This window comes from Talpa occidentalis, unplaced genomic scaffold (assembly GCF_014898055.3).
Source record: "Talpa occidentalis isolate TD23 unplaced genomic scaffold, MPIMG_talOcc4v2.1 talOcc4.6, whole genome shotgun sequence".
Taxonomy (NCBI): domain Eukaryota; kingdom Metazoa; phylum Chordata; class Mammalia; order Eulipotyphla; family Talpidae; genus Talpa; species Talpa occidentalis.
In genome coordinates, this window is record NW_023604972.1 from 94,313,489 (window position 1) to 94,334,106 (window position 20,618).

Sequence of the window (20,618 nt, forward strand, 5' to 3'; positions counted from 1 at the left end):
CTCAAAATCTTTCAAACGTCCACTGTTCGTATCTGAAAACTTTATGTGAAAAAATTCAACATTTGAAGTAGTCACGAAAAGTCAAATGAAAATAAACCAGTTATTCTCCGGACCACTTTGGGGCGGGGCAGGGGGCAGAACGTTCCGGGGGAGCCTTCAGAGTTAGCTGGGAAGGAGCCTGAGATGGCCATTAAAAGCCTTTCCAATGGTCTTCTTTTCAGAAAACAAGAGGCATACAAAAGATGGGGGGCCAGTAATGCCCATATCTAGCAGGTGGGGGTCAATTTCTTTCGCCCCATCTCTTCTACCCGGCCCTCCGCGTAAGTCCTCCTGGCTTGCTCACCAGCCTCCTTCCACCTCGCTCATCCCGCTGTCCTGACCCCCGAGCCAGGCTGGGTCTGGTCTCTTTCGCGTGCCCAAACTCACGCCGTCTCCCCTCCATCCGCGCTCCCCGTCCGGCCGCCCCCATGCTACCCGACCAAAGGGAATCCCAGCCAAGGGGGCCGCCCCGGCCGCGGCCCACCCCCGCCCCGGGGCCGGCAGGACCATAAAGAGCCCGGGCCGCGGCCGCGGGACCAGCCGCGAGCGCGCCCAGCCCCGCAGCGCCCGACGCCCGCGCGCCCCCGACGGCAGCCCCCGACGCCGCGCTGGGAGCCCGCCCCTCGCCGCGCACCCTCCACCTGCGCCGCCGGCGGGTCCCGCCCGCAGACAGCTCGCCGCCCCGGGACGCCGAGGCAGAGCCCCGCTGCGGCTGCTCCCCGGCGCCCGCGCGCTGCAGAAGAGCCAACATGCTGGCCGCGTGCGGAGCCGCCGTCCTCCTCCTGCACCTGGGCCTGCAGCCGTGGCTGGGGGTCGGCGCCCAGGCCACCCCCCAGGGTAAGCGGGCTCGGGCGGGGGCGCCGGGTCCCTGGTTCGCGGAGCCGCCGTCCAACGCCGCGCTCGGGGCGCGCTGCTCAACCCTTGGCTCCCGGGGCCTCGCTGCACACCGCGGTGCCTCCGGGGTCCGAGTCAAAGCTTGCTGTGATGGGAAGCGGTGATCGAGTGTAGAATTTTCTGAGATTCGATTTTCCCGCGATGAGACTAATTCCCTGAACCATCGTTTGGAGACGCAAAAGTTTTCAGTCTACGCAGGGGCGTGGGGTTTCCTTCAAAGCTTGTGTGGGGTGAGGTGAACGCTGACTTGTGTCCCGTGTGATGCTGTATGGTCCGCCCTGCCCTCATCCCTTGCCCCCTAAATTCTTCGACGATGCGGAGCTCGTTCGCTCAGAGAGCGGATGCGGACATACCCCAGAAAGGCGCAGCTTTTCTCTGTTTACCCGAGAAAGGCGCAGCGTTTCTCAACTACCCGGCCACTCGCCTTGTTTCTACTGTAACTTTCCGTGGACACCAAAGTCTCCTTTGGGATTTGGCTTGATTCCTTGATTCCTGGGATAAATAGAACAGGAGAGGGTGACAAAATCGGTCTTTTCTCTATGAAGAGGTAAAAATTGGATAATTTGAAAAGGCAGCTGGGAGATCTGCAAACCCCCCTGTGAGATGGGGGTGAAAATAATGGCTGGACAGAAAGCATTTATGCTAATAGAAAATTTCTGTAAAGAGGAAAAGGAAGAAAGTATTTAAGCAAGAAAAGGTCTCCCGGGCTCTGGCTATCTAGTGGTGATCTTCATCTGTTTGAAATTGGTGCCCAGATTAATTTAATTACTAAGGAACCCTAGAAGAGTTACAAACTGTTTTCCTTATTTTTTGCCTAAAATCAGGTTTGTAAAAGGAGGCTTTAAAATGTAGTTGTAAATTCAGTTATAAATGGACAATTTAAAACATTGCTTTTATTGTTTTCTTTGTTGAGTACCACTTTTGTGGATTTCATTTATTCACCAAACCTACTAAAATAAGGTACACAACTGAAAGTTGTTGTTCCTCACCAAGATAGAGTGAAGAATGCCTGTAAAATGCATTCTCACTCCCTTCCATTCCCATGGGAGTGATCACTCAGTTGAGCTTTGCATTTCACCAAATAACTCATTTTTTCCCCAGACCAGGCAACCAGAATTGCTTTTAGTTTAGATTGAAATATTTGAAATGTTGTATTCTACATTTATTCCCTATGACTTTGCTTCCAATTGACTTTGCTTGTAATTGACTAATTGACATATAGCATTAATTTCAGGTGTGCAACATAATGAATTGATAATTTTATACATTGTAAGTAATCAGTGAATAGACAATTTGAATTAACATCCTCCACCACACATAGTTACAAAAACTTTTCTTGTGGTGAGAACTTTTAGGATCTACTCTCTTAACAGCTCTCAGATATGCAATACAGTATTAATTGTAGTTCTCATGCTGCACATCACATCACCATGAATTACTTGTTTTATAACTGGGAGTTTGTGCCTTTTGATCCCCTCTACCCATTTTATGCTCCACCAATCTCCTTGGTATTATTGTTTTGTTTTTTTCAGATTGCACTTCCACAAATAAGTGAGATCATATGGTATCTGTCTTGTTCTATCCTACTTATTTCACATATCATAATGCCCCCAGGGTACAGCCACATTGTTGAAAGTGGTAAGATATCATTCTTTTTTATGACTGAATAATATTCCATTGTGCATAGATAACACATTATCTTTATCCATTCATCCATCAATGGACACTTAAGTTGTTTCCACATATTGACTATTGTAAATAATGCTGCTCTGAACATAAGGGTCCAGATATCTTTTTGAGTGACTGTTTTTATTGTCTTTGGATAAAAATAAGATTCCACCCAGACATGCAATTGCTGGGTTATGTGGTAATTCTATTTTGAACTTTTTGAAGACCCCCCCATGCTGTTTTTCATAGTAGCTTTATCAATTTACATTCCCACAAACAATATGCAGGCTTCCCTTTTCTTCGCATGACAATTTCTTCACAAAGACCGCACTTGTCTTTTTGTTTTTTGATAATAACCATTTAAACAGGTGTGAAGTGATATTTCATTTAACAACAAACCTAAACAGATTTGCATTCTCCTAAGATTAGTGATGTTGAGCATCTTTTCATGTTTCTGTTAACCATTTGTGTGTATTTGGAGAAAAGATGTTCAGATCTGCTCATTTTTTAATCGGATTTTTTAGCTGTTGATTTATATGAGTTCTTCATATTTTTGGATATTAACCCTTTATCAGTATCTGATTTAAAAATGTTTTCTCTAATTCTATAGGTTCGCCTTTCATTTTGTTGATGATTTCCTTTACTGTGCAGATTTTTAGTTTGATGTAGCCCCACTTTGGCTTTTTTGCAATTGCTTTAGATCAGAAAGTTTCTTCTTTTTTGTAAACACAATTCACATGTTTTCTTTTTTTTTTTTTTAACAGATTTTTTTTAAGATTTATTTATTTATTTATGCAAGCATTGGATACAGTCAGAAGCGTGGGAGGGTGAGAGAATTCACCAGAGCCAGAACGGAGAGCAGAGCAGGCAGAAGGACAAAAGTACACGGCTGAGGGGAGCAGCGGGCCGCAGGAGAAGTCTGTGTGCCATGTGGGACCCTCCCCCGGTGGCCGGGGAGCAGCCGGGAATCAAACCGGCGCTGCACAGGCTGCAGGCAACTTCCCAACCCAGCGCTCAACCTCTGCGCCACCGGGGAGCCCCACATGTTTTCTTATTGCAGACATTGGCAGGCTTGAATTTTGTGTTGTATTCTTGATGTTGCAACTCACAGCTTCGTGGGTGGTGCAGGCGCGAGTTTTGCTTCTGCCGAGATAATGCTGCCTGTCTTAGGGAGATTTGAACTCGGGCTGTAATACCTATATTATCTGGTTACTTTTGTTGCTGTAGATGATCTGATTAAGCCAAGTTTCTGACAGATTCTTTTATTGAGTTAGTCTTTTAATTATCAGCTCAACTTGATACTTATCTCCTTTCTCTTCTGAGTTTCAGTGCTAATCTTAAATTACAATGGATTTGATTTTCATACCATGGAAGTCGGGCTCATGGCAGCAGTAATTTCCCCTCTATCACTAGAGGGCTGTGCTTAGGTCCTGACACTATTACTAGAACATAAGAACATGAATAGAAATTTGTAGTGTCTCATTTCCTTCTCAGAACACTCTCTAAACTCATTACTAACTAATCCTAACTCTGCCTCTTGAGAGAGAAGCCAGTGGCTTAGATGAACCATACAGATTGAAGTACGATAATTTAGTTTCAGTTAAATTATGTACATGATCACAGTCAAAGCAAGAATCCAGAATACTAAAAATTTAGTGTTTTAATGCAATTCATAAACACACATCTCTTTTTGATGGTGCTGGTCCTGAGTGGGGCTTTTCAATATATTGCCTGATTTTCCTTTGTCTTCCTCACTGGGGAAATGTAAAATTTTCAATTATCTGGAAATTTAAAAATTCAGTTTCCCTCCGAAAGTACTGTATGCTGCAGTCTTCATGTTTGGGGAGTGGAGGGTACTAGAAGTAACATAATAGATTTTTTACTTTCTAGCACTTCTAATATTAAATTCAGAATGGTGTGAGGTCCTCTGATCCATGCAAAAGAATACAGATTCAGGATGAAGACAGAGTGTGTTTTGAAAAAAGTAGACATTCTTGTGTAACTAGGTTTTTGTCTATAGCTTTTATTTATTTTTTCATACTGCAATACTTTCAAAAGCAATACCTGTTCATTGTAAAAAAAAAAGACTCATAAAGCCAAAAAAAGGAAATTTAAAAAGTATGATTACATAATCTAGATACAGCAACTATTCGTGTTAACAATATGTTGTTCTGTCTTTCAAATTTTTTATGCAAATATATTTCAAATAGCATGTTACAGTTTTATAACCTTTTGTTCCACTTTATATATCATGAATATTTTCCCATATCTATCAGTATTCAGATGCATTACCCTTTTTAATAGATAGTATTCCACTCTTTGGAAGGACCAAAATTTATCCAGGGCTCTAATAGAAGACATCATACTATGTTCCAGTATTCTGATATTATAATAATTTTTCGTATTTATGCATACAAGAGCTGGGGTACAGGCCAGAGTTGCGGGGGGTGAGAGGATTCACCAGAGACAGAGCAGGGAACAGAACAGGCAGACTGACTGAAATACACTGCTGAGGGGAGCAGCAGACGAGACTGGAGAGGTCTGCCTCACCATGTGGGTTGCTCCCTGGCCAGCCGGGGATCAAACTCTTGCTGCAGAGGCTGCAGATTGCTTCACAGTGCGGTGCTTAACCCCTTGCGCCACCAGGGAGGCCCTGATACTATAATTTGTTGAATAATCTCAGTACCTCAAGATGGCTTGAGATGGCTAAAATCCCCTTAGTCTCTGTGAGCCCTTCTTTGTCATCTGAGGACAGTTTGTTTTCATAACAAACTGCAACGCCAACAGAGCAGCAGGTTTCCCACCTCTTGCAATTCAGTTTTCACTTAATTCCTTCCTAAACAGAAATTCTAGAAGTACCACTGGTAGTGAATATCTTTATATCTAAATTGGACATGTTATTCATTACCTCCTCAGGATAAGTTTCTGTAGGTAGAATTGCTATATCAAGGAGCATGTGTGGCTTAAGGCTTTTGGTGCTGTTATTTAAACTGTCTTAATGTTTAAACTAGTTTAAATCATACCCACCGCTATTTAAGATCGCCCATAGGGTAATTGTGATGCTCAGGCTTTTATGCCTCAGCCTCTGTGGCTATCACCTGTGGCCTTGAATGCAGGAGGCGCTTGGGAGCGTGGGCGCAGGGCATGCGTGCTGATGGTAGCACCTGGAGTGTGGTGCAGGCGGGTGTGAGTGGGCACACCTGGGCCTGGAGGATGAGGCTATAAGGGCGGGGTCACTCAGAAGACGGCTGCGGCAGAGAACGGAGGCAGAGGACAAGTGACTACAGAGAGGCAGGACCGCAAGAGAGCTCCAGAGAGAGCCCAAAATGAAAAGCTTATAGATTGACTGGGGGCTGGGCAGCCTTTTCCTTAAACCCTCACCAACAGTTGGGTATGGGTGTATTTATTGTTTTTCCAACTTGATGGTGAAAAAGACACCTTAATGTTAAGTTAGCATTTCCTTCCTCTTAGTTAAGCATATGAATACTTATGGGGGGGAGGGGGGTGGTGTACACACATTAATTTGCCATTATACTTTTTCTGTAAATTGCTTTTTCGTGGTCTGCCTGTTTTTGTTAGGATGCTTATTTTATTAATTTGTAAGAGCTCTTTATAAATTATGGGTACTATTACCCTTTTAGTATCCAGGTTATTGTATCCAAGAGAGTTCTACAGTCTAATTCCCACAGGCTATGAAGTTGTTTAAACATTCGCATAAACCAAAAGAATGACAAAGTAACTTCTAGTGTCTCTTACCCAAATTTGATATTTGCCTTTAAATAACTCTGAACTACTCTCTCATTGTTTTCATAAATCATTGCAGTTTAAGAGAAAGTGCTGCTGGGTTGATTAAAAGCAACTTGGGACCATAAGAAAAGCAATGAGTTGGATGCTGTTCCCCTTGCACTTTACACTTTTAATTTTTTTTTTTTTTTTTTTTTGCCAGCAGGCATTTTCAGAACCACTTCTTAAGCCAATTGCAACATTTGGGGGTTGCAAATTTAGTCTTCTGGGGGTCGGACTGTAACCTAGTGAGGAATAATATGCTGTGTTTCTTCTGTTTCAGACATTTAGACATTCTAAGTGATAAGGAAGGACCAGAAAATTAGCAATGTGGAAAAATAATTACAATATTAGTTTACACTTGTTAATGGCTTACTGTCAAGTTGTCCCCCTCAGGTTTGTTAACCCAAAGTTCAATCTTTTACTCATGATCCTTTTCTTCTTATTGTCTCTAGTCCTTGACCTTCTCCCCTCTGCCAGCCAGAGGTTGAACCCAGGTGCTCTGCAGCAAATCCTGATGGACCCCACCCTGAATGAGCTCTATGTGATCTCCACCTTCAAGCTGCAGACTAAAAGTTCAGCCACTATCTTCGGTCTTTACTCTTCAACTGACAACAGCAAATATTTTGAATTTACTGTGATGGGGCGCCTAAACAAAGGTAAGCAAATGTGCATAAATCATTCTCTTAAAAATCCCGTTTTCTTCCAGGACTTGAGGTCTACTTTTCTTGAGATGGTTCTCTTGCAATTTTTATTCTCATTCACGGCTCATTTCAATACCAAATTCTTATAATTGTATATTTGCCTATGTAAGGAGGGTGAGTTGATAATGGGGAAAAAATGAAGAATTTCTTGACCAACCTGATATTTTGGATCCATTCTGGAAGAGACAGGACACAGGACAATCGGACCACTGTCGTGGCTCTGGTTGCAATAGCAAGTACTATAATCTGGGTGGCTTAAACAACAGAAACTTATTTCTCATAGTACTGGAGGATGAGAAGTAGACTTACTTCCTCAGTCCAGTAGACTTACTTCCTAATAAGGGCCCAGGTCCTGACTTGTAGACAACTACCGTCTTACTGTGCCCATGATCTTTCCTTGTAGTACGAGGTAGAGAGAGTGAAAGCTCTCTGTCTTCCTCTTCTAAGGACACTGATCCCTTCATACAGATCCTAATAAGTGCACTTCCTAATACCATCACATTGAGGGTCAGGACTTCAACATATGAATTTTGGGGAGACATGAATATTCAACCCATAATAGCCACCCACACCATTCTTACCTTCCCCTCGAAGCTTGTGACTTGGCAGACATGACTCCTTAGCTCTGCAAGCAAGTCTCCCTGGACTTTTTAAAGAGAGTATTCCCCAACCAGAGAATGAAATGAGCAACTCTTTTCTACCAGTTTCATACCAATTTCCATAGGTCTGTCATCTGTTTCTCCCTCTGCTATTAAGTGTTTCACTGTCGAGTGCTACAGGCTAAGAAATCACTCCCAGTGAAAGAGGTCACTATTTTTTCATCTCCTTTCACCCATGTCCTGGGGACAACACCTGTTCCTGCTTATTGAGGAATGTGACAGATACATGTTTGTGCTGCCTCTTGCTTTTAATAAAAATAGAAGGACCATTCCTTCTGCCTAGATTTTATATTTGTTTCAGTTTTCTTTACAAATTAGGAATTTCCAGTGCTTCAGACACTGCCTTAGATTCTAATTGTGATTGAACACGTAGACCTGTAGGTATTAAGAACTGAAATTTTAATCCTTAGATTTCAGAGGCCTCTAGAGTTAAAAGAAGGAGGGATGTGATTTCCCCTTCTTTTATGTCAAGTTCTACATTCTCCTTCCCTCTTTGCCTCAGCCCCTGGGGCTTTTTGAGGTTTCAGATAATAAAGGGGGTCTGGAGTCATAGATTTTGATTCAGCAGATGATCCAACTAGTCATGCCTCTTCAGCCCTAATGAGAGTTGATTTTTACCCATCTCTCTGCTTTACAACAGACAACCCCATTTTTTGCCTCACATCTGTTTGAAGGAATTGCTTGTCTAACAACTCTTCATTGAAAGATCAGAATTTCACTAAACTGCCTGTTTTAGTTTTAGTTGCATTAGAAAATTTTCTCCTAGCTCATTTAATTTAATGACTGAAAGGCTCTCTACAGAGTAAAAAACTGCTTCCAGCTTTTTGCCCTCACTGAATCTCACCCTCTACTTCTAAATTGACCAGTGTCTGAATCTGAAAATTTTGAGGTAGCCCGAAAACTCAGGGAAACAACTTCCCCTGAATTCATTCTTCTTTGTTTACTATTATATAAACAGATAGATGGGCAGGTAGGTGGGTGGGAAAGAGGGTTGTTGGTGTCTCCTCTAAAGAATCACTAGTACTGAGTTTCAGCTGTGTGTACCAGCTGATCGTGGTGTTAGAGAAGATGAAAGGGCTATGAACATCTCCACACCTCCAGTCCATTAGAAAAGATAAAGTGCACTTAGAAAAGATCAAAGAATCGAGAGATGAAAATTCTGAGAAAACAAAGAACGGTTTATATTACTATTACAGGTTGGAGAGTTGAAGAATTTAACAAGGAGTAATTTCTCTGGAGCAGAGGGGAAATATAGAGACTTAGCATCTCTCATGAAATCTGAAAGTTCTTGAAACATCAGCCTATTCTGACTAGAAAAATGAGGAGAGAAGTCACTGGGTCTGTTAGGTCCCAGGAAAAGATTTAGCATGTGGTTGTGAATCCCTATCGAGGTATTTGGTGGTGGCCGTGCAGCCTGACATAATTTATGGAGGGTACAGGGATAATTATCTCCTTGGAAGTGGGCCCCATTGCTAGTACCAGGCAAGGCTCATCTGATCTCTTCTGTTGATTTGCATGGGAAACAGTGAAGCAGAAGAAGTCAACATGTAATTCTACTGATCTAGAACACCTGAGTAGGAAATAAGACATGTGACTTTGGAAAGGTTGACAACACAGTTTGCATTAAACAGCAGGATTTTGTTGTCTGGGCCTTAAATGAGCTTTTATAATAGACGAAAGTGTAGCTTGTGAGAACTACAAAAAAATGAGCTTGCCAGTGAACTCTCTGCTTCTACTTTTACACTCTGTGTATCATCCTACCCATGGCTATCTCACTCCTGTTCACAAAGCATAACACTGACCCCAGAGACTTTAGTGGCTCAGCATTCCAAACTGAATAACATATAATCTCCCCTGCTGGGCACTCAAGGCTTTCCACTACATGACCCCAACCAGCCTTTGCAGTTTATCGTTCCTTTCTATGCTACCTGCAACTTATACTTCAGCAAGGTGGACTAGCCACCTGTCCCTGGACCCACCTATCCTATCCTGTCTATCCCACCCTTCCCCTCTGCGCCCACCTGGTACAAGTCCTGTACTATCTCCAGATAGCCAAGTCCTTTGCATGCAAGAACCACTTCAAACTCCTTCAGACATCTTTTAACTTTGTACCTCTGTGGAAGGCACTAATCTTCATTTGCCTTGTATTTAAATTACTTCTAGGTCTTCTCTCCAGTAGGTGGTAATATCCCTCAAGGCAGGGCCTGAGGTATCTGCAGCAGCACATGGCACAGTGCCTTATACATAGAAATGGCTCATGAACAAATTGAATGGACTAAATGGAGAGTAGCAGACATGGAAATTCCAGGAGTACAATGCTGGGGCATAGAGGTCATTTTTGAATGAATGAGTGAATTTTTAAGACTATTTGGATGAGGATATAAAAGAAATGCAGGTAGTAATTCTAATAGACATGATCTATCAGATAATTTGTAATATAGGTGGTATAATCTTGATAGAAATAATCTACAGAAGCCATGTGGATAGAAGATACTACTTGATGCTCACCTTGTATCTGGCATAAAGGCAGCTTTTAAGTTAGCATCCTGAGTTTGAATCACAGTTAAATGTCTTGCCAACTGTATCACCATAAATACATCTCTGAATCACTCTTAGCCTCAGCTTCCTATCTCTAAAGTGGGGATAAGAAAAGATTGATTGCAAGAACTGAATAATATATAAGCTGTAGTAACTTTTTTTAAATTGAAGCTCAATAAAAATTTCAAGTTCTGCAAATCAAAACTACAATGAGATACCATCTCACACCAGTGAGAATGGCACATATTAAAAAAACTAGCAACAAAAAATGTTGGCGAAGATGTGGAGAGAAAAGAACTCTCCCGCAATGCTGGTGGGAGTGCAAACTGGTCCAACCACTATGGAAAGCTGTGTGGAGATTCCTCAACCTACTAAAGATAGAGCTTCCATATGATCCAGCAATTCCACTCCTAGGTATTTACCCAAAGGACACAGAAACATTAATTCCAAAGAGCACCTGCACCCCTATGTTTATAGCAGCACAATCTATAATAGCAAGCTTTGGAAAGAACCCAAATGCCCAAAAATAGATGACTGGATCAAGAAGATGTGGTGCATATACACAATGGAATATTACTAAGCATTCAAAAAAGATAAACACATGCAATTTGCAGCAACATGGATGGAGCTGGAAGGGATCATGCTCAGCGAAATAAGCCAGAAAGAAAAAGAAAAATACAGGATGGTCTCACTCATAACAGGAACCTAGAAAATCTAAATAAGGGACCAAGAAAAAGAATAACTATAAGAAAGAAAAAAATCAAAATCAAAAAACAACTATGAACCAGAGACACACTTTGGCGGGGGGGCGGGGAAAGGAGGGATTGAGGTCAAAATCAGGGGGTTGCAATTGTATGGGGAATATAAAAATAAAAAAAAAGAATTAGAGATAAATAAAACTGGATCAGTTTAAATTCCAGCTCCACTAAAAAAAAAAAAAAATTCACGCTCTGCCTCTATTAGTTAGACAACTGTCCTCCAAGGATGATGATTTGGTGAACTCTTGGCTTGTCTTGATAAAAGCTTCACTTTTCAGAAAAGGCAAATGAGAAGAACTGCTATGTTAGTCTCCATTTGACCACCACAAAAGAATAATGTAGTGTCATGAAATGAAGGGAAGAATTTGCAATAATGGGCAGCAGCTCTTCTGCCTGCCTGTGACTGTGAAGGTGTTTCTCCCTTTGCAAAGCAGAGAGCAGCTCTCCTCCCAAGGCCGCCCACCTGTGACTATGCAGAACTCTCTTTTAGCAAATCTGTCCCTTTCAGGGTCAGCTTTTTCTGAGGGCCTGTGTCTGTGCAAGTATCCTTTATTCTTCTCTCCCTTTTTATAATAAACCTGCCCTTTTGGATATTAAAGAGTCACTCAGGCTCCCAAGAGTAAGCATTGGAGATACCAAATAGATTAGAGCAGTTGTTCTGAAACCTGCAGGCTAAAGAGAAATACAGCTTGAGAGAAAATGTGAGGATTTAAAAATCAGAATTCTGAATCCAGTAACGGAAGTAGAAAAATGAGGTGCCTTAAGCATTAACAGCAGTATTTATGAAGCCTTTACAGTGTGCCAGGACTGTGCTAAAGGCTCTATACTTATTTTCCCTTTTGACTTTCATAATAGTCTTATGAGGTGCCCTTGAATGAGCTCGGTTTCGAAGTGGTCACATGCCAAAGGTGGAAAGAACGTCAGTGAAATTTAGGACAGACTCCCAGAGTATTATTAAAGTATTTTGGAATTGCCTGGAGAAAGAAAGATGGGATTATTTGAAGACTAGTGGGTTTACTAAAAATGAGGCATGCCAAACTTTTTCAGTAAAGTTTCTAAGATGATGTGTTGGTAGAGGTTGCATTTTTATAGAAGGCATTTGTGGAGTGAGATATTAAGCTGGATGACATATAATGTTAATATTCTGTGTCTCAGCTGAGCTGGCGAGGTACCATAGGTGCTTAAAAAATGGCTTTACAACTTTCTTATGACCTGACCTTGGGATTCTGTGAATATTCACAGCTTTGCCACCTACCAGGTAGTTGAGTGCACTGATGAGTCTCTCATAAGTTCTCAAAATATAAAGCCTGCTGCAGATATTTAATATAATTGCAGTATTCTTCTCTTGTGTGTGTTTACTCTGTAAACTTTACAGTTGTTGAAACCTTTGTAAGAAGTTTTCAAAACATATAGACTGCATTTATCATACCTGGGAGTCACTCAGCACTTTCAGGAAAAGCAGTTTGATGATTTACCTTTTATATATACTTCCAAAGCACTGATGTTACAAAGGCCTAGTGTCTTGGTCATAAAGATAAATAAGCAAAGGCAAATAAGACTATCCATCACAAGAGACATTAATGGCAAGGAGGCGTTTTTCAAATGTACAATTATTTAAAAAGAAGAGGAAAGGTTGATAATGATGGCCTTGATCACATACTTAAAAGTGCCATAGAGCAAAGCAGAAAGTCCCAGATTACTTTCACAAATTTGCTGCCTTCAGGCCAGGTCATCTGAACTCCGTTGCCCAAGGAGACAAAATATTATCATTTCCATTTTTTTAAAGCTGGCTTCATTGCCTCAACATTCAACACATAATATTTTTGGGGACCAAGCCCACTTTTCAAAAAGCACCTTTTGAAATGTCTTTCCCAAGATAGCAATATTTCAGATCTTCATTGCTTAGGTTTGGTTTTTTCATCGCCTGCCAGTCACTGAGATGGTATTCAATAAGGCTAGGCAATGTAGTTCCTGTGTCAGCCTTGTACTCATGCATGCAAAATATAGTCTTAAAATCAGGCTCCAAATTGTCAAATACACAAAGGTGCTAAGTGTAGAAGGCAATGAATCAATATTTATAATAAACAAACTGATAGATACTGCCACATACCTTTTTTTAGGATTGTCGTTTTAAAAAAATCAGAGTGGACACATGGCTACTCTAGTTTATCTATTTTTTTCACTCTATTTTTTTTTTTTTTTTTTTTGTATTTGGTGTTCTCAGATCTTATATGAGAAAATTAGTAAAAAAATAGGCCCCTGGTCCCAAGATTGTATACTCTAGTAGAGAAAATAAGAAACACAAATATACTAATGCCTACATTTGTGTAGCAGCTTATAGTTTTGTGTTTTCTTATTTGACTTCCACTAAAAACAAGATGAAGTAGAAAGGACATATTAACTCCATTTAATAGTTTAAGAAATAGAAGCATAACAAAATTAACAGGCCAGGGGTCATGTAGCTATTAAGTATCTGAGCCGTGACTAGAACCTGAATCCTGGAAAAGTATACCTCGAAAAGAAAGTGATATGAGAATAGAATGGGAGGGAGAGAGGACAAGGAGGACCTCAGGGGGTAAGCTGCATTTGAACTGTGTCTTGGCTTCAAATGCGAAGTGATGATGGAGCAAGGAGAGGGATTGAGAACAGAACAATCTACGTGAAGAAAAGATGAGGGAGACTGGAGAAAGCTACGTTTGCTGGGAGTCAGCATGGAGGGGCAGGAAGGCGGCAGGAAGGTCAGGGCTAGTCCTGGAATAAGGAAGAACTTTAGACTTTCTTTAGGAACCCATAGGGCTCTATTTGAAGGATTTCATTTGCTTGCTTGTTTCTTAGTTTGAGAAGGCAGCCCTATAAGAAGCCCAAGATGTCAGTCCAGGAAAAACCATGTAGAAAAAAAGACTTTAGGAGGAAGATGAGTCAGGAATCTGGCAGAGAAACCCAGAGAGGGAACAGCATCGAGGCAGCAATGCCATTTGGAGACCTACAGTCTTAAAGTTCTAATCAGATGTGCTGACCTTGTGGGAGAAGCAGGCCCAAATTACTAAGCAAATTTGTTTCAGCTGGTGGTAAGGGATAAGCAATCAAGAGAACTGAAAATGCTGCAGCTGGAGAAACGAGTTATACCCAGTGACTGATTTCCTGAGTGCAGTGCGGAGGTGTGGTGGGCCCAGGGGAAGACCGCACCTCCCAGCTTCAGGGGCTGTCAGTTGTCCTGGAGGGGAAATGACTGTCTCAGCTTGTGTTACAGCAGTCTCTCTCTCCCCACCCATCCTTCCCTCTGCACGCACATGCCCCGCACGCGCGCACACACACGCGCACACACACACAGTTCTGCATAGGCATTGGACTAAGATAGGATGAATGGGCACTAGAAAAGCAGGGCCTGAGAGAGGAAGGGAACCATGTCTGTTCGTCCCTGTTCCAGACAGTGTCGCCTCTGAGGAAGGTCAGGGATACCCCACCCCCACCCGCCAGCAGGCTGTGGGCTCCTGGGCCAGAGCTTTAGGCTGTTTCCAGACTTGTTATGGCTGATGTGAAAAAGTTGAGTTTCCTGAGCCAGATGCTGTCTGCCCTCAGGGTAATCTTAACTGCTCTGAAGATAAAATAAGTATAGAAGCACTGAAGTAAGGAATTTGCAATAAAAAAGAAAAATGAAAAATGGAAGTCATAAGAGAAATGAGAATTATTGGATCCAGTATGAAGAATGGTAAATGTCAAAGCACTTGATAATTTTTCTGTTAACAGACATGTGAAGATGAAGTTTCCATAATTCTTCTTTTTCTTTTTTTCCTCTTGGCTGTTGTCAGAAGATCTAGAAGCTTGAGGATTTTGTCATTTCAGTATTGTGTTGCAACACTAAGCAAGACAGAAATATAGAATTCCCTTAAATGACAGAAGGAACACAATAGTAGGTTTTGTTACCTGCAATAGATAGTGAAGTAGCGTGTTCTAAACTATTTTATTTTATATAGGAAAAGTTTTAAATGCTGTCATTAAGTTATTCACTGAAAGTTCATATCCACAACATTAAATGTGCACCTGTTCTGTATAAAGTACTCCACTAGGTACTATTTATAAAATTAACTTAGCTGTTCAGTCATGAAAATAAATCATGACCCACATGCCCTAGAAGGTCCATTAAAAGTCGGCAAGATGCCCATGAAAATATATTTCCTTTGAATTTCACAGAAACCTCAAAATGGAGAACTGAGTGTTTCTTTTAAGCCACCATGTGTATCCTCTTAAACTGTTAATATGTGAGACAGAGGTCGTGGCCATAACTGTAATAAGGAAATGTTGAGTATACATGTGTAGCACCTATTTGAAGTTTGGTGGTCCAAGTGGTATTTTTATTGGCCTGTAAAAATGCTAGGTATTAGCCAAATGGTTCTAAAAAGCAAAGATATAGAAGATGAATTGAATTAGTGCATTATGTTTGAATTTAATTTCCCCTTCCTTTGGGTACCATGTATGTCTTCAATTTCCAGCCATGCAGTTATTATAAATTCTCAACAGTATTAAAGATGTAAAATTTTGTTGTTTAGGCCATATTTAAAATACTTCAAGAATTCCCACTCATGTCTGTATTCCTCCGTCCCACTACTTTCTTTTCATGCCACATTTATATAAGCTTTACCAAGACTTTACTTCAGAAAACACGGTATTGTACTATATTCATAGAAAGGCCTTCTAGCTAATCTGTCTTTCCATGTCTTGTATGGATTATTTTCTCTCAGTAAGCAAATGGTGGTAACCTCAGAGGTGGAAGAGATCATCTCCCATCTGACTCCTTCCATCATCGCCCTACATCACAGAATCAAATGGAAAGGCAAATGCAACTAGTTAGAAGGAATGAAAGAATTAACCAAGCGAGTCTGATGTGAAGAAATCTTTCAGATACTTCCTTCAGGTTTCACATTAGTGATTCTTTTCTCTGGCAATACTGCACCATGCACGGAGCTAACTGCTTTATGGGAAGTGCCACGTAGTATATACCCTCTAAAGAGAAGGTTCCTGAGGAAAGATGGTCTGCTCTACTTGCTGCAAGCCACAGATTAACAGCAGCAGCCTGGGTCAACATGTGTAATCCATTTCCTTTCACTTTTTTGTATTCTGTAAATAATGTTTATCTCTTCTAGAAAAAATTAAACAGTAAATATAAGCAAAAGGAGAAAAAGCACATTCAGGCACCCAACAATGCCCATATTAATGTTGACATATTTCCTTCTTGTTTTCTATATGAGTGCACATAACTATAACATGCACACATCTTTTTCTGAATGAAACTGACTCATGCCTTTTTTTTTAATTAAAAAAAATAGTAGGAAAGTCTTTTTGTACATTTAATATATATCTATTCTATAGTATTCCATTTTGTGGTTATACCATAACTTAAGTAGCCAGCCCACCCTATATTTATATATATATATAAAGCAAGACAGATATATCTACATACACACACACAAACACACATATATATATATTATATATATATGTGTGTGTGTGTTGTGCCAAGTTCCTGTTATAATTTTTTGAAATCAAATCCTAGAAGTGGCATTTCCTGGTGATAAGTTCTACATATGTTTAAGGTTCTGACATAAGTCATTAAATTACCCCCTAGAAAAGTGCTGGCAGTTTGAGACTATCCCATCCTCTCAGACATTTGGAGCTGCTCTGATGTGTTCACCTGAATTATCCAGCAGCACTTGCAGTCAGCCTCTGACCTTGCTCCTGGGATAGCTTCTGGTCATAAGTTTGGGTTTGAGAGTGGTGCCTGTGGGTGGACGTCGGGGGGTGATTTTGGTAGACTCACTAAGCCCTTGAAGCATATCACTTTGGTCTTTCTAGAAAACCTCATCCAGTGGGCTTTACTCCCCAAGGCTTAGCACCCAGAATAGATTTTTGCTCAGATCTCACTATATTCAGAACAGTAATGAAATAAAAACTAGAATTTTTTAAATTTTTGTGAATTTTTATTTAGTGAGCTTAATGAGCTATGTGAATAGGCTTTGTCCTTGGGGTGGGGGGAGGAGCAGAAAATAAGTGGTGGCTCCCCCACCTAGTTCTGTTGTTGCACACAGGGATACCTTCAATTTTCTTTAATTAATTCATTATTTTTTATATTTTTTTATTTTTTTACATCATTGTTCATTTTTAAACAATATTTGCTCCCCACCTCCACTCCAGATGTAGTCCCCATAGTTTCCTTCCCCAATGCACCTATGCACCATCACCTCAGTCCCCTGTGCTCCTCCCTTCCTCCCTCTAATCCCTCTCCCTCCTCCTCCCCTGCAGGATGTCTCTGATTTATAATTGTCCATTTTTACTTTGTTGTGTTTTGTACTGCTATCATTTTTTTTACACTGATGTCTTATTAGTTTCCCCTATATTCCTGCTATAAGTGAGACCAATCTGATATTTTTATTTTTCCTTCTGGATTATTTCACTGAGCATAATTCCTTCTAGTTCCATCCACATTGCTGCGAATGGCATGAGTTTATCTTTTTGATTGCTGAATAATATTCCATTGTGTATATATGCCACAACTTCTTGATCCAGTCATCTATTTTTCAGGGATACCTTCAATTTTCTAACTGAGCACTGTTAAATTTAAGGGTGGGTTGCTAAGGAGCAATATAGTAGATTATGCTTTATTCACCATATACTTACAAAGGCCTATCCATGTCTAGTATTCTTTTAGTCATAGAATAAACCACACTCAGGTTCAAATTCTAGGCCTTCCATTGCTATATCTTTGACCAAGTTCCTTATCTGAGTTTCACTTGTCTCACCTGTAGTTGTTCCAGTTGCCATGAGTGGAAAGTAAGTGTTTAAGCCACTAAGGGCAGCACCCAGTCCATTAGTCACACTCAGTAAGTATTTGATGAATGGATGTATTCATGCCCTCCAGCACTTACTTGGATTTTAGTTGACTTTTGATGGGTTCCTCCTACTCATTGTACTTACCACAATCTAAAATTGTTTACTTTCAGATTTGCCACTTACCTTCTAACTCTCTGTCAACACAATTCTTAGCAAGAGTGAGTTGCCAGGACTTAGAACATTGAATATTTATGGTTCCCACTTGCTTGCATTCTTTCTGGTCACTCAGCCTTGTGACCAGGAGGCTGTGCACCACAGAACCCCCCCTCATTTCCTCATTTCTGTCATTTATTGAGCTGTGCTTGGTTCCAGCAATCCTCCGCTACCTGAAGAATGATGGGAAGATTCATTTGGTGGTTTTCAACAACCTGCAACTGGCAGATGGCAGGCGGCATAGGATCCTCCTCAGACTGACCAATTTGCAGCGTGGAGCTGGCTCCGTAGAACTCTACCTGGACTGTACCCAAGTAGATTCTACTCACAATCTCCCCAAAGCCTTTTCTGGCCTCTCCCAGAGTCCTGAGTCCATGGAATTGAGGACTTTCCAGAGGAGGGCACAGGTAGGAACCCATCATCCATTCTCTGAAGCCAAGGCCAGGAACACAGGAGCATGCAGGGGTCAGGAGTGGGTCTAATTCTGCCTGCATACTAGAATCACCTATGGCACTTAACTGCTGATAGAGGACCCATCCTCATAACAAGTTGACTCAGAATCTGTGAGGTGATGCCTAGATATCACTAATTTGAAAATTCTAATTTTAATGTGAAGCCCAAATTGACAGCCTCCAGTTTATATGATCTATGGAAAGTTTCTGGACAATTGTAAAATTGGGAAGGAATAGCAAAAATAAAAAAAAAACTGCCTTTGGACAGTATTTTTACTCTTTTATAATACTTTTTAATGAAAAGAAGAATGACTGGAAGCTGCCAAGCACTAAGAACATTTTTTCACAGGTCTTATCAAAACATACCTAATAAAAAGGACCTTATTGCCGACATATTCCAGGTTTAAAAATCCCATCACTTCTGTATCCTGCTTTATGCTGTCTTGGAGGTATATATTTTTTATTGTATCACTGTACCTACTGTAAAAATTGCCACATACTTTTTTTTTTTTTAAAGATTTTTTTATTTATTTATACAAGCACTGGGTACAGTCAGAAGTGCGGGAGGGTAAGAGAATTCACCAGAGCGGGGAGCAGAGCAGGCAGAAGGACCAAAGTGCACTGCTGAGGGGAGCAGCGGGCGGCAGGAGAGGTCTGCACGCCATGTGGGACCCTCCTCCGGTGGCCGAGGAGCAGCTGGGGATCGAACTGGCGCTGCAGAGGCTGCGGGCAGCTTCGCAACCCAGCGCTCAATCACTGCGCCACCGGGGAGACCTGCCACATACATTTCTTTTAGAGTTTTGTCCTAGGAAATGCTTTGTTTTCTATAAAGAAGGAGTATTTTTTGCCCTTTTCAATAAATATAACTATAACCAATTATGTTCCAGAATTTTATCTTACTTGAAAGCCAGTGCCAAAATGAGTAACTATGTTCATCTGTTATGGCCTATAATATTATTGTCTTCTAGCTCTCAATTCTTATTTTACATTTTTTTTTATTGCATTATATGTGTTTTAGATACAAGCTACTCTGAACCTTTGTATAAAGAGGCAAAGTGTCAACTATAATTTCCATTACAACTAGGAATGCTAAGTTTTAACTAAAAATATAAAAACTCAATCTTATATGAGAATTTTGTGCCTGGGAAATGACAAGTATTTTGTTTTAAAATGGTTTCTAAGTAAAAATCTATAAAAAAAAAAAAAAAGCTACAATTCAAGGTTTTCCTTTTCGGTTTGGTTTGCTTTTACAGATAGTTATTATAGATTTATAGAGAAAATAATGAAATAAATACACTAAACTACCAAGTTTTCCCAAATAATCAGAATGTAGTCAGAAATTGTCAGTGACTGAAATTAATGTTCAGCACCAGGTAAGTCAATTTCTAAAAGCCAGGAGTCAGCCGTGACAAGCCATGACAGCCAACACAACTATATTCGTTGGAATGTTCTCAAAAATTCTATTCCTAAACTATCAGCAAGGACCACCGGGCATTCAGTATGTCAGCCAGTCACATTCTGGGCATTAGCGATACTGTGGGGGCAAAACGTTTGTGGCCCTGCACCCATAGAGCTGATGGTCTGAGGTTCTACACAGTATCTGTTAAATAGCACATGTTGCATACATCTCAACTAAATTAAAAATAATCCTCTGAAAACCCTTAGTGTGCTCATTTCTTAAGTAAGGTGATGAGTTTACGGTGGCAGTTAACAAACTTTCTCTGTCCTATATAGATTAAATAATAATTAGTACGAGTTACAAAGTAAAGGGGTGAGGAAATCAACTTTGTGACTAACAATGATCCAGTAATGTGAAAATATATTGCCCGTTATCTCATAATCATGGGATATACTATTTATTCTTTCTCATAGCCCAAGGAAATCAGAGGCTTTGCTAAACCCAAGACATCCTAAAAACAATACTGTTTAAAATTGGAATCAGTATTTTATTTATTATTGTCTAAACTCCATAAACAAATTTGGGACAATTCTTAAGCGTCTCCTGCCACAAAAGAATTTGTTTACTATGAAGGAAAACAGTCTTTCCTCTCCTCAGAGCAGCCTTGATGAGCTCTCAGGCTGCCA

At 40.7% G+C, this 20,618-nt stretch overlaps 1 protein-coding gene across 2 annotated transcripts in view; it reads left to right on the plus strand.

The window, feature by feature from the left end:
- Positions 1–739: 739 nt before the first annotated feature.
- The window catches only part of THBS4 (thrombospondin 4), a 44,161-nt gene continuing 24,282 nt past the window's right edge, over positions 740–20,618 (plus strand). The window contains exons 1-3 of one of the 2 annotated variants that reach the window (XM_037529938.1): positions 740–876; positions 6,840–7,043; positions 18,241–18,488. In XM_037529938.1, the coding sequence (XP_037385835.1) occupies positions 789–876; positions 6,840–7,043; positions 18,241–18,488 (540 nt within the window). In that variant the 5' untranslated portion in view covers positions 740–788. Of the gene's footprint in view, positions 877–5,963; positions 5,993–6,839; positions 7,044–18,240; positions 18,489–20,618 lie in introns of those variants that run through there. The other variant, XM_037529939.1, reaches the window with a different exon arrangement.